Source organism: Talpa europaea, assembly GCF_964194135.1.
Source record: "Talpa europaea genome assembly, chromosome: 13".
Lineage (NCBI taxonomy): Eukaryota > Metazoa > Chordata > Mammalia > Eulipotyphla > Talpidae > Talpa > Talpa europaea.
The window spans coordinates 49,837,632-49,850,411 of NC_140080.1; the positions used below are offsets into that span (position 1 = coordinate 49,837,632).

Here is a 12,780-nt window from a genome sequence, read left to right on the forward strand (position 1 = left end):
GGAACAGATGAATCTGTCTTCCAATGGTAATGACTTGGGGGGAAGTTCTGTCACTGAACCCCTTTCCAGAAAAATAAATGGTCTGAGAACAGAAATGACTAAGTTCCCTAGAGGCTGGCCATGTGTGCGTCTCCCCTCGATGGAGCTGCTCTCTCGGAGCCCGGGTCCTGGCCCTGCGTCTGTGCTTTGGACTCCAACTACCTGGACATACCTGCCCCCATGCCCTTATCCCCTCTCCATGTCTTCCCTCCATTCAGGCCCCCCACTTATTTCAATCAAAGTATCTGAGGTGAAAGTGAGACAATTAATAAAAGATGTTTTCTGGAGAGGATTATTTGGCCCCAAACAACCATTTTACCCTATTTGAAAAGAATTTATTTCCTGGCTTCATAGAGATTTGAAATGTGCCTCGACTTTTAACAATCTAATTGTATACTCTACCAAAAGCTTATTTAAGTCAAGAGGTCTCCTTGTGTTATTAGAGAGGCCTGCATCATAAGAGTTCTGGGCCCTTAAGAAGAAAAGCTCCGCAAGTATGTGGTATCCAACCTCATACATGGTAGGATGGTTATAATAATCATAAAAAAAAAAGAAAGAAACAGTGTCAGCAACAATGTGGAGATATTGGAATGCTTATGCACTCGTGATGAAAATATAAAATGGTACAGCCACCATGGAAAACAGCATGAAAATTCCTCAAAAAATTAAAAATTAAATCACCACTTGATCTGACTATCCTGCTCCTGGGTATATATGGTCAAAAGAATTAAAGCAGACTGGGCCTCCCCAGTGGTGCAGTGGTTGAGCGCTGGGTTGCGAAGCTGCCCGCGGCCTCTGCGGTGCCGGTTCAATCCCCGGCTGCTCCCCAGCCTCCGCAGGAGGGTCCCACATGGTGCGCAGACCTCTCCTGCCGCCCGCTACTCCCCTCAGCAGTGTACTTCGGTCCTTCTGCCTGCTCTGCTCCCCGCTCTGGCGCTGGTGAATTCTCTCACTCTCCCATGCTTCTGACTGTACCCAGTGCATGTATAAACAAAAAACAAACAAACAAACAACTAAATAAATAAACATGCCTGTATAAAAAAAATTAAAAAAAAAAGAATTAAAGCAGACATCAGTGTAAAAAATAATAACAATACAAATCACAACAAAGCAAAAATGGACAATTAAAAATCAGACACATTGCAGGGGAGGAGGAGGAAGAGGGATCAGAGGGAGGGAGGGAGGAGCACCTCAGGGGACTGAGGTGATGGTGCACAGGTGCATTGGGGAAGGAAACTCTATGGAGACTACACCTGAGGGGGTTGGGGGAAGCAAATATTGTTTAAAAATGAACAGTGGTGTAATAAATAAATAAATAAGTAAATTTCAACCAACAAAATAATTAACAGCAGAATCTTGAAGAGATATTTGCACACCCATGTCCATAGCAGTGTCATTATAATAGTCAAAAGGTAGATGTGTCCATTCCTGGTGGAATGGATAAATAAAATACAGTGTATGCACACAATGGGGTATTATTCAGCCTTGAAATAGAAGGAAAATTCTGATACATGCTAAACATGACTGAGCCTTGAAGACATTATGCTGCATGAAATAAGCTAGTCACAAAATGACAAATACTGCATAATTCCACTTGTATGCAGTCTCTAAAGTAGTCCAATTCATAGAGACAGGAAATAGTGACTGGTAGAAGCTAAGGGGAGGGGAAGTGGGGAGTTAATGTTTAATGGGTACAGAGTTTCAGTCTTACAAAGATGAAAAAGTTCTGGAGACCTGTTGCACAAAAATGTGAATGTAGTTAATACCACTACAATGTATACTTAAAATTTTAAGATGATAAATTTTATTCTATGTGTATTTTACCACAATTAAAAAATGTTAAGTGTGGTTTTATTTTCAGTATTATGTATTTCTTGCAAATAGCTGGATTTCTTCATGACTATAGGCCAAGCAGATGTGGTCCGGGGTGAACCTTCAAACAGGTGGAAGTTATATAAATCTGCCAACATGTGCAAATAGAAACCAATAGCCTGCCAATTCATAACCACCATATGTTGTCAGAGGTTATGAATGCTCTGGAGGGAGAGGAAAAAAATGCAAAGCAAGTTCCCCATGAGAGGCAAAAGCATCTAGAAAGAGTCCACAGAGCCACAGAGCTAGGTCAGCTGTGCACTTGGCCCCACAGAGGAAGAACAACTTAAGTAATGTGATGAGAGATTCTTCTAACCATGATACCCTTTTATCAAAAGGCATGAAATAAATGTTTATACATAATAACCCAATAAAATATTACTGTAGGATCTTAAAGGAATCATTCAGGTTGCTTCATATTTTTTTTTTCTTATTGGATATTTGAATCACTTATTGTTTCTTAATTATAAACTTGGATTCTTTGGTTTATAAAGCTTATTTTCTAACTATATACATTTTATGTATTGATCCATCCAGATGGTAAAGTTTGAGATTCATATTGGTCACTGTAAACAACAAAAAATAGCATCTGCTGTATATGATCCAAGTCAGGACTTTGATGAATTACAACGATCTTGCAATACTTTGTGGTGCTCTGATTCTGTGTTCTTACTTCCCAATCCTGGATAGTGGTATCCAGACCACAGCTCAATATCCCTAAAAATTCTAGAATCCTCTGGTGAGCTATAGTTCCTTTCTACCCCTTCTCTCTCTTTTTCAAAAGCAGTGACTGTCATTCCTTATTTGTTATCATAGCTGTGATCATCACTACAACTTAATGGTATAACTTAATCTTTTACTTCAATTAAATATGCTTACCTATAAAATCTCCTATACTAGGCACTATCATCAAGACAGGATGAGAAGAGGAGGTGTGAACCTATTCCCCAAAATCATGTACAGTGTTTTAAACCAATATTACCTCCATAAAGAAAACACGTCAGTTAATTCCTTTTTTAAAAAGACAAGATGAGGGCCTCCCCTGGTGAGGCAGCAGTTGAACACTGGGCTGCAAAGCTGCCTGCCACCTCTGTAGCACTGGTTCGATCCCTGGCTGCCGGAAAGGGTCCCACATGGCGCGACAGACCTCTCCTGCCACCTGCTGCTTCCCTCAGCAGTGTATTTCATCAGTCTGCCTGTTCTGTTCCCCGCTCTGGCTCTAGTGACTTCTCTCACCCTCCCGCTCTTCTGACTGTACCCAGTGCTTGTATATATAAATAAATAAATAAATCTTTTAAAATAAACAAACAAACAAATAAATAAATAAAAAGACAAGATGAGAAGGTATATCCTTTTTGATAGAAGTTGAATCAAACTAGGCAGACAAACAAGCACAAACACTTAAAATAATAGGATTACAAACCATGACTGCAAATGCAGTTGTTGTGGATGCAGAGGGCTGGACATACTGATTTCAGTCAGGAGAAATCATAGGTTTCTCAGGGTGGTGACATTGGAACTTATGCCTTAATGATGTCAAGATGTCCAACAGAAATGAAGATGAAAAGGAGGCTGAAATAAAAATGTGGAAATTGGCTTTAGACTAAGAGTTGACATTAACTATGAAGAGTATCAGGACTGAAAGAAAGATTGAAGATGAACTGATGCTTGCAGCGGAAACCAATTGTTATAAATTAGCATAAGGGTTCAGATGATATATCATGGCAGTAATAGAATCATGCCTTCCCAGACGACTGGTATCCTGAGTGACCCCTGTAATAATGTGGGATAGTTGAGCATACCTGGAAGGAGCACATTAATATGTATATATTATGGGGTGCAGTTGCGGGTAGGACTGGAGTTGTCCTGAGAGATATGAGCAAGTCTGTGATGCCCAGCCCATTCTTCTGCCTTGGATTTGCATTACCAAGACTGGGCAAAGCCCACTTGACATATACACTCTTAATCCTTGCATTATTGATCCTAGAACAGCCGCAGTTATCTGGAAAGGAGCCTGGTAAAACAAGGAGTAGCAAGATCAAAGAGACTCAAATTTTATGCAAATTCCAAATAGTCCAATATGCTCGCGTTCAAGGTATCTGGGAAAAGAAGAGTAAGACCAGGTTGCTGAAGGCAGGGAGATACTTTTTCTGATACTTGAGGTTATTCTCCAGGCAGTGGAGGATATGAAATAGGAAGAAGGAGTGACATGCTGAGTTTTCTGAAAGTAACTCTGGCAAGGGTCATAGTGGAAAGGAAAAAAGCTGGCAATCCTCCTCTGTATTGTTATTGTCCAAGAAGAGAGATGTGGACCTTTCTATGAACAGAGATGTTGACCTTAAATAGAGAGCAAAGCTAGGCAGAACAGGTGGAAAAGCAGGAGCATATGCCCCAGGGTCTGTTATGTCTCTCCTGGGAACTGACTGTCAATCAGGGACAGCCATCCTCTGAGAAACAGGAGAGTTTATGAAACCTTAGGCATTTAGCATAAGATCTTCTCAAATGTGTCCTTTCTTTGTCCACATGGTTATAGCATCTCCCCACCCCCAAATCAATTAGATTTCATAAGAAATTAAACTGTTGGAGACAGTGAGTCACCTACCAAATACACGTGTGTTCCACCATTGCTAGAACTGGGTCCGGGTACAAGGAATATTCCAAATGCATAAAAAACTAAAGTATTATCTTTCTGCTTCTAAATAAGCAGTAAATGGAAATGTACTGTCCATATTATGTCCCCATATATTCCCATGCAAACACTTATTTTTTCAGGCAAACACATTTCTATGGAGAGATTTAAGATAATCATTTTAAAGTGCTTTGAGTGACTGGTGAATTTTTAAAATGTAGATATCTTTGTTGAATACATTTGGTCTAAAACCATTTTGATACACTAGTGGTTGTGTGGTAATCATCAAGGTAGACTGAAGTTTATTATATTCAATGATGCATTCATAAGGAAATACAGTGTCTGCTCTTACCGTGCCCCATTTCTTTTTTTTTTTTTCTGCTTAACTTGAATTTTATTGTGAGGACTTATTGTTTCTCATGTGCTTACAACCCACTAAGTATTTTTCACATATTAACCCACTTAAATCTCACAACATCTTTAGGAGTTCCGTCTTATACAATCTAAGTTCAAGAAACTGAGGCACAGAACTGTTAATTTTTCAATAGCCTTTTAACTAGTATTTTTATATATATTTATTATATCAGCCTTCATTTTTGTACAATGTGTGATTTCCCCATGAAATTCCCACTGCCAGTTCACCAGTGCACCATCACCGTAGTCCCTTGGGCTCTCCCCACCCCGTCCTGATCCTTCTTCCTCCTTCTCCCCTACAGAATGTCTCTGGTCTATGGTTGCCTGTTGATTTTGATTTTTACTTTATTAACTTTTTTTTTTGCCCTATTTCTTACTTTCCACATCCATTCCAACCCATGAACATGCCAGCATCTCACCAGTCACTTAGGATATCCCTTTCTTCTCATCATTACTCATCTGGCCTATTTCTACTCTCTGACGCCCAGCATTCTCCTGACATCCCTGCCCAGCACACATCCCAAACAGCCACAGACAGGAGGCCTTCCATAACAACTTGCTCTCTCCAAACCAAAAATATCATGCTGTTGTAGTTAGACTGAGGGTGAGTCCAGGAGGGCAGGTGCTGTGATGTTGCCTTTCTTTATATCATCAATATCAAGAAGCACTATTAAATTATGGAAGGATCCCAGTAAAAGTCAAGTAAATAAAAATAAGCTCCATGACATACTAGTGTTTACCTGGAGGAAAGAGGGAAGGATAAATCTGGCAAAAGGGATCAATTGTGAGGCAAAGGATGGAATTAAACTTTTAGTGGTGAGCCTATGTAGTATAGACAGATGTTGATCTACAATGATGTGCACCAGAAATCTCTGCAATATTGTAATTAGGCTTGTAGTGCTAGAGAGGATGTGAAATTTCAACAAAAAACTTCTCATCTTCATGGGAATTCTTTCTATAGTATGCAGAGAAGAAAGTCTTACAATATTTGCAAAACTCTGTAAAAAAAAAAAAAAGTCATTCTCCACATTGACCCATGTTTGTTAGTTCATGCATTAGTAGTACAGGATATAAGACTGATTACGCAGCATTCTTGTAGAAATGTGCAAAATCTGTTTTTGGTAACTGTATTATTACATGTCAAAGTAAAGTGCGGAGTGTTTGGACACAACGTTGTTAAGGAGGAATATAGTTTCATTTACAAACAGCTGTGGTAGCTCTTCCTGTCTTTCTGATAGAGCAAAGCAGGTATTTTTGAAATGACATTTGATGAGGTACCAGGTATGGGTGAGAAGAGGCAGGATTTGGTAGTTAGAACTCACCTGTTGGATTAATCCAAAGACTATCTAGCTGTGATTGCAAATCTAAATAATTCTGTGTTCTTTATACAAGAAACGTACAGTTTAATCTAGGACTCCAAAGCCATGTTCAAAGTGCCCCACCATTCTAAATGGGACCTAACTCTTGTTAGCAGGAAATTTTTCTTCCTAATGCGAATATTAAAAAATCTGCCTACACCTAAAAGAAAAGATCTGTAAAAGCAAGTTCTAGCATAACTATTTTTTTCTTATAAAACTGATTGTTTCTATTTAGCTTACTTTAAATATGTTTCCAGTAATTCACTAATATTGCCCTTGCCTTGTGATAGAAAATGATATTATCCTGAGAAATTTTATGAATGGAAAACATGAAGATTTTATAACTGAATTAGGAGGGTTACATAAAATTTTTTTAAATCACATATAAAAGATACAAACAATAGAAAGATGAGGCTAACTTAACATGTAAAAATTTTATTCACTTATTAAAATCCTTTCTTAGAAAAAATTTGTACAGCATGAATTTCTAAATGGATCATGTTTTATACAATGTCCCATTGTATAATCAAAAAATTCTAATTATATAACAGAAATTAACATAAGCATTTCAAAATTTAACAAATCTCATAAAATATTTCTAAAAAAAAGAATTATAAAGCTTTGGAAAAAAATTAAATTGCCCATAAATAAAATTGGACAGAAATATATTGTACAGAACCTCTAGTATGCAATATCTGACTTTTATGGCTGAATAGTAGAATTGTGTTCAATTTCAGTGTTTGCCCAACTGAATAATATCAACATCAGCTGAATAGCTAATGATAATCCTGCTAAAACTCACATTTATGCTGACATCAAAAATGCAGGGATTTAATAGGCCTGATAGGCAATTAAAACACATTTCTAAAATGTATACAAGGATTTAATATTAGTTAGGTTTTATTCTTTTTTTTAATTTTTTTAAATAGTTATATATTTTTTTAAGATTTATTTATTCATGCATACAAGAACCAGGGTACAAGCCAGATGTGCAGGAGGGTGAGAAGAGTCACCAGAGACAGAGCGGGGAACAGAAAAGGGAGATTGACTGAAATACACCACTGAGGGGAGCAGTGGGTGTGGCAGGAGAGGTCTGCTGCGCCATGTGTGTATCTCCCCCACAGGCCGGGATCGAACCCTCACTGTAGAGGCTGCGGACAGCTTCACAGCGCTGCACTCAACCTCCTGTGCCACTAGGGAGGCCCTAGTTAGGTATTAAAACCAATGTAAAGATCATCTGACTGGTCTTGTTATCAATTTTATACACACTACCACACAAACCAATATACATATAAATGATTTAAGGATATGTATGTATATTCATATGTATAACACATGAAGTATCCAGAATAAAATGGATTAATCTACAAATAGATCATGACTGTATTAAAAACAAGATGCTTTTAATTAATCTTTGTTAGGAACATATAGTGTTTGTGTATTTTAATATTTTTCTTTGCTTTTAATCAGGTTGTTTGGTATCAAATCGGTAATTCGAACAGACTGTTCCAGCACTTGGAAGATCATAGCGAACCCAGACCTGTCGTGGTATCACCATGCCAACCCCATCCTCCTGCTGGTGATGTACTATACTCTGGCCACGCTGATCCGCATCTGGCTGCAGGAGCCACTGGTAAGGATCAAATGGTTTCCATGATCTTGTCTGCAAGTAAACTGAAACTCCACTCCAGGTGAAATGGCTCATTGCTAATAAACACTCACTAGTCAATACTATATTCCAAAATAACTAGAGCAGGGCTGTAGGGGCAGGATGGCCTAGAGCAGTATCTCTATAACCCGAACAGACAGGTAAAGGAGAGTCCTGGAGCCCTTGGTGGCTTTTCAGGCTTTTATTGGCATTTTACCAGGTACATGGCAGGCAGGGGGGTGGGCGCCCCAAATCTTCACTCTTTCTGGGCTCTCCAGTGTTCTCTCATGGCCTTTGCTGCTCTGCTGCTTCTCTTCTGTTCTCTCCCTTGTTCTTCTGGTTCCTGTATGCTGCTCTTATAAGCCAGTCTGCCCAGGTGCACCCACCTACATATGCCCACACCCTACTCCAGGTGTCTGCCATCAGGCATGCATTCAAGACCACAGGAATCCATCATTAATCCTAATGGCGGAAGGGCAGAAAAGCCTACAAGGTTACAGTGTTTTTATTCTGCAGAAAGTACTAAGTGAATACAAATACCAACACAGCAAAGACTGGTTTTCCTTTCACATGCTCTAAGAATGGGAGGTGCTAAGAAGCATGTGAGACTCAATTTACAAAATGCCTGGTTATAAGCTCAACTGTTTACATATATTATCTTATTCAATCCACTGAAAACTCAGAATTGGTATTGTACTCAGAGATAAGGAAAATTCGGTGAGAGAGGTAAGTTGGTCTAATAGCACATTTACTGAAGAGTAGAAATCCAATCCAACCCATGTTTGGCAACAAAGCGAGGGTGTCAGTTCTCCAAATCTTCTCTCAGACATGTGTCCTCTGAAGATGTTACAGGAATAGCTCAGCAACCAGTGACACCCCTTCACAAGCCCAGGGGTTTAGGATGTCTCCTCTAGGCACAACTGAGGCCTGGCTCATTTCCTGTGGGGATGTTGACAAGGACATGGCCCTTTTCAGGTCAGGACCAGAGGGACTGTGTGACTCCTATCTTTTCCCTTTCAGTAACAGAAAAACTCATCCACTTTTATTTCCGTCCCTAAATGACCAACAGAGCTCAGTTGCAAGGTAGCATATGGCACATGAAGAAGACAAGTGGTGTGGACAAGAGTTATCATACCCTTTCTCCTCTACCCGCCAGAGGACAAGCCAGCACATTGGGGAACAGTACCAGTGAGCACTGATGTTCCAGTAGGGCCTGCTGATGGTGGTTGCATCATAACAGAATGCCTTATAGGGTCCTAAAGGATCCAGGTCATCTTCTGCCACAATGTTTCTCCATATCTCTTCTAAAATTTAAGTGTGTCAGTGTAATCGGTTAAAGTGATTGTGTTCATTTCCTCCACAAACTCATATACAGACAAGTATATGCATCTGTGTACAGTTAATCCCTATATACAAAAGAAAGTAAAATCTATCATAGGAGCTATTTCTGAACAATGTCTAGTAAATGGTGAAATTACTGTAAAGCATTCAACTTAATAAGAATCCCTCTGCTTTAGCAGTGGGTCTCTCAGGCAGAGCATGTGTGCCAACTCTGTGATGCCGTCATAAAGGGAAAAGCTGTGTTGTAGCCCTGCAGACCCGAGAGACACTCAACTTTGTCTGTCACAGTCTGCCTAGGGACAAAGGGAGGCAGGCAATATAGCTGTGGGCCACAGAGTTAATAACAACACTACCAATTGATGTCTGGAGGAGTATTTGGACAACAGGGCCCAATTCATACACTTCAGTCTGTTGTATTTAATTGGGCCAGGTCACAGGACACAATAATGGAGGACAGCTTGCTGATTAGTCATAGTTCCACTGACCTGGCTCATTTCACAAAAGATGTCAGCCAGAAAGTGTTAGTTAGTTTTGTGGTAAGAGTCTACAAAACATGTGTGAGAACGAGAGAAAGAGAAGTAGCTGTCATGATTTAACTGAGCTCTGTGGACAGAGACCTGTAAAGTGTGAATTCACACCCAGGGCATTGGGCACGCCCCACATGGGAAGCTGAGACTTGGGCTTAAGGCTAAGTCTACTGGCTCTGCCCCAGTATCAGTGGTGTTAATGCTTCTGTGGGAGCACCCAACACTTTCTGTTCTTTATAACTTCTTTTTATCTCTTCTAGACCAGTTGTCTGATTTAGGCCAATGTCCCATTAGGTAAGACAACAGTTTATGCTTAGCTATGTTCCTGTTTTAATAGTATGTATAGTTGTATGATTCTGCCTTTAACAAATTTCTTAATTAAAAATTATTCATGGCTGGGTTACACAGTTAATAGTGCAATATTTCTTTGCAAACTTTTCATCTAAGATCCATTCGATTGCTATTTAGTGCAGTTTTGACTTTACATTGAAATGCAGTGTATACTTAATGTTAGGGCATACTCCTGTAATTTATGGGACTGAGTAGGAAACAGGACATGATATTGACCTGCTTAGCACTTACAGAGCAGCAAAATTGTCTTTTTTTTAAAGTATCTTAATTAATACACACATGCACACATATACATATATATGTTGTGTAAAAACTAAAAATAATCATATTGAGGTGTCTGGGCTGCTGAGAGAACCACACTGGGGAGCACAGCTGGTCCTGTGGCTAATTCTGTATCTCAGGTACAGGATGAGAGGACCAAGGAGGAGGAGAGAGCACTGGCCTGCAGCCCCATACCAATCACAGCTGAGAGGAGGCGGAGCCTGTGGTACGCAACCCATTACCCAACAGACGAGAGAAAAGTAAGCCACCAGGAAAAGAATTTCCTCTTTCTAGTATTTCGCCATTTTGACTTGATGTTGCTGAGCATGAATTATAGGATACTAGCTGAAAACTCAGATTGTTCATGGTTTGTAGAAATAGTTTGATTGTAAAGTATTAGAGTTCTAGTCAGTGATGGGAACCCAGGGCTTTCAAAGAAAATACCATGGTCCAACCTCCTCAATGAGAAAATCATTTCATATTCCAGTGCTTTCTACTCAAATCTCTTAATCCTGATGAGAAAGAATGATCTTGATTTTTGAAAGCTAGTTTTATGTTAAGACAAACAAAAATTACAAAGTGATATATTAGCATTGGGTGGTAAAGATCTAAATGTTGAAACACAATGAAGCAAATAATTTCAGTTTATTGGGTAAGCAGTCACAATAATAACCACTTAAACCATATATATATATATATATATATATATATATAATTATCACTGTTTTGAGGCTTCAGTATGAATTGGCAAGGAAAAGTGGGTCACAATTGGGGAAGTCTATATACATAGCTTTTTGATTATTTATTGACTATTTTGACTTGTTAAAACTTGCAATGTTGTAAAGACTAATACTCATAACTCTTCGATGGAGTCAGAATTTGCTTCCCAACATGTTAGAGAGTTGAGGAGTAGATTGTCTGATGTATTTGCTAGGAGGTGATTTTCTTCTTAGATATGTGGTTTTATTTTGAGCATAACTGTCCTGTGCAAAGAGAGCACCGAACAATGAATGAGCCACCCCAGGGTGCTGACAGCATGTGGAGCCAATGTGCTATCAGATCTCTCAGGGTATCAAGGTCCTCTTCTGTTTCCTCATGACTTGACAGAATAGTCTTCCCATTTCACTGAGTGATGCATGTATACAACAGTTTTAAAATCAGATCTGTGGAACTCTGGGAAATCCAGAGATCCATAAGAATAAAAATATTTTGTGAGATTATTAATATTTGCCTTTTTCGCTGTGCTGACATTTGCTCTGATGACACAAAGCCATAAACCAATACAGTGACACAAACCTGTGTAGCCGTGGCTGTGTTCTTCATGGCACACACTCAACAGAAAACAAAGCAGAAAGACCAGTTCCATTAAGAATTTCCTGATGAACTCAAAATAGGTGTTAATTTTCTTAAGACTTAACCTTGGAATTCACATATTTTAATATTCTGTGTGACAAAATGGGAAGTCCACATACAGGGCTAGATACTAAAGTTGAGCAACTTTTCATATGAAGACCACCAGACTGATTGTTGGAAGGTGAGCTTTGCTAGCTATTCCCACCGAATACCAGATTTATTTGCAAGAGCTGATAGATGAATGATGGTCATTCAGGTGTAGTTATCGAGCAGATAATTACTGGAAAAATAAATGAAATATGTACATCATTTCAAGGCATATCTGACCACATTTGCTGTGAATTATACAATTTGAACTTTTCAGTAAATATTAGAATATTGGAAAATTTCTATGGACCACTGAAAATATGAAAACTTCCCAGTACTGAAAGACTTTTCTTACAAGTGGTGATATTAACATATGTGTTTTTTGAATATTGTGTAATGAAAAGTGTCACTATTTGGTAGAGCTGTTTCACCAATGATGGTATTAAAATATGCAAGTAAGATTCACTCAGCATCACTTATCATCATGTAAATGAAAAATCAAAACTACAATGAAATGCCACCTCACACCAATGAATGAATATAAGAAAAAATAGAAACAAGTGTTGGTAAAAGTGTGGAGAAAATGTAATTTTTATTCACTGTTATTTATAATAGTCAAGTTGTGGAAACATCCTAAGTATCCTGTAACAGGTGAGTGGATACAGAAGACGTGGAATAGATACACAATGGAACACTACTCAGCTATAAGAACAGATGAAATTTTGCCACTTGCAATAACATGGATGGAATGGAGGGGGTTATGCTCAGTGAAGTAAATCAGAAGGAGAAAGACAAATACAGGAGGATTCTGCTCATATGTGGAATATAGAGAAATAAAACAAACAACAGGCAAAACTTATCCAAAACCAACCCTAGAAATATAACTGTAGAACTCAGGCT

At 38.8% G+C, this 12,780-nt stretch overlaps 1 protein-coding gene across 4 annotated transcripts in view; it reads left to right on the forward strand.

Annotated features, from left to right (window-relative positions):
• Positions 1-12,780, forward strand: part of PIEZO2 (piezo type mechanosensitive ion channel component 2) — a gene marked incomplete at both ends in the record, with an annotated part of 483,404 nt that overhangs the window by 343,116 nt on the left and 127,508 nt on the right. For all 4 annotated transcript variants that reach the window (XM_084251721.1, XM_084251720.1, XM_084251722.1 and 1 more), the window contains 2 exons: positions 7,783-7,945; positions 10,581-10,700. In XM_084251721.1, coding sequence (XP_084107847.1) covers positions 7,783-7,945; positions 10,581-10,700 — 283 coding nt within the window. The remainder of the gene's footprint in view (positions 1-7,782; positions 7,946-10,580; positions 10,701-12,780) is intronic.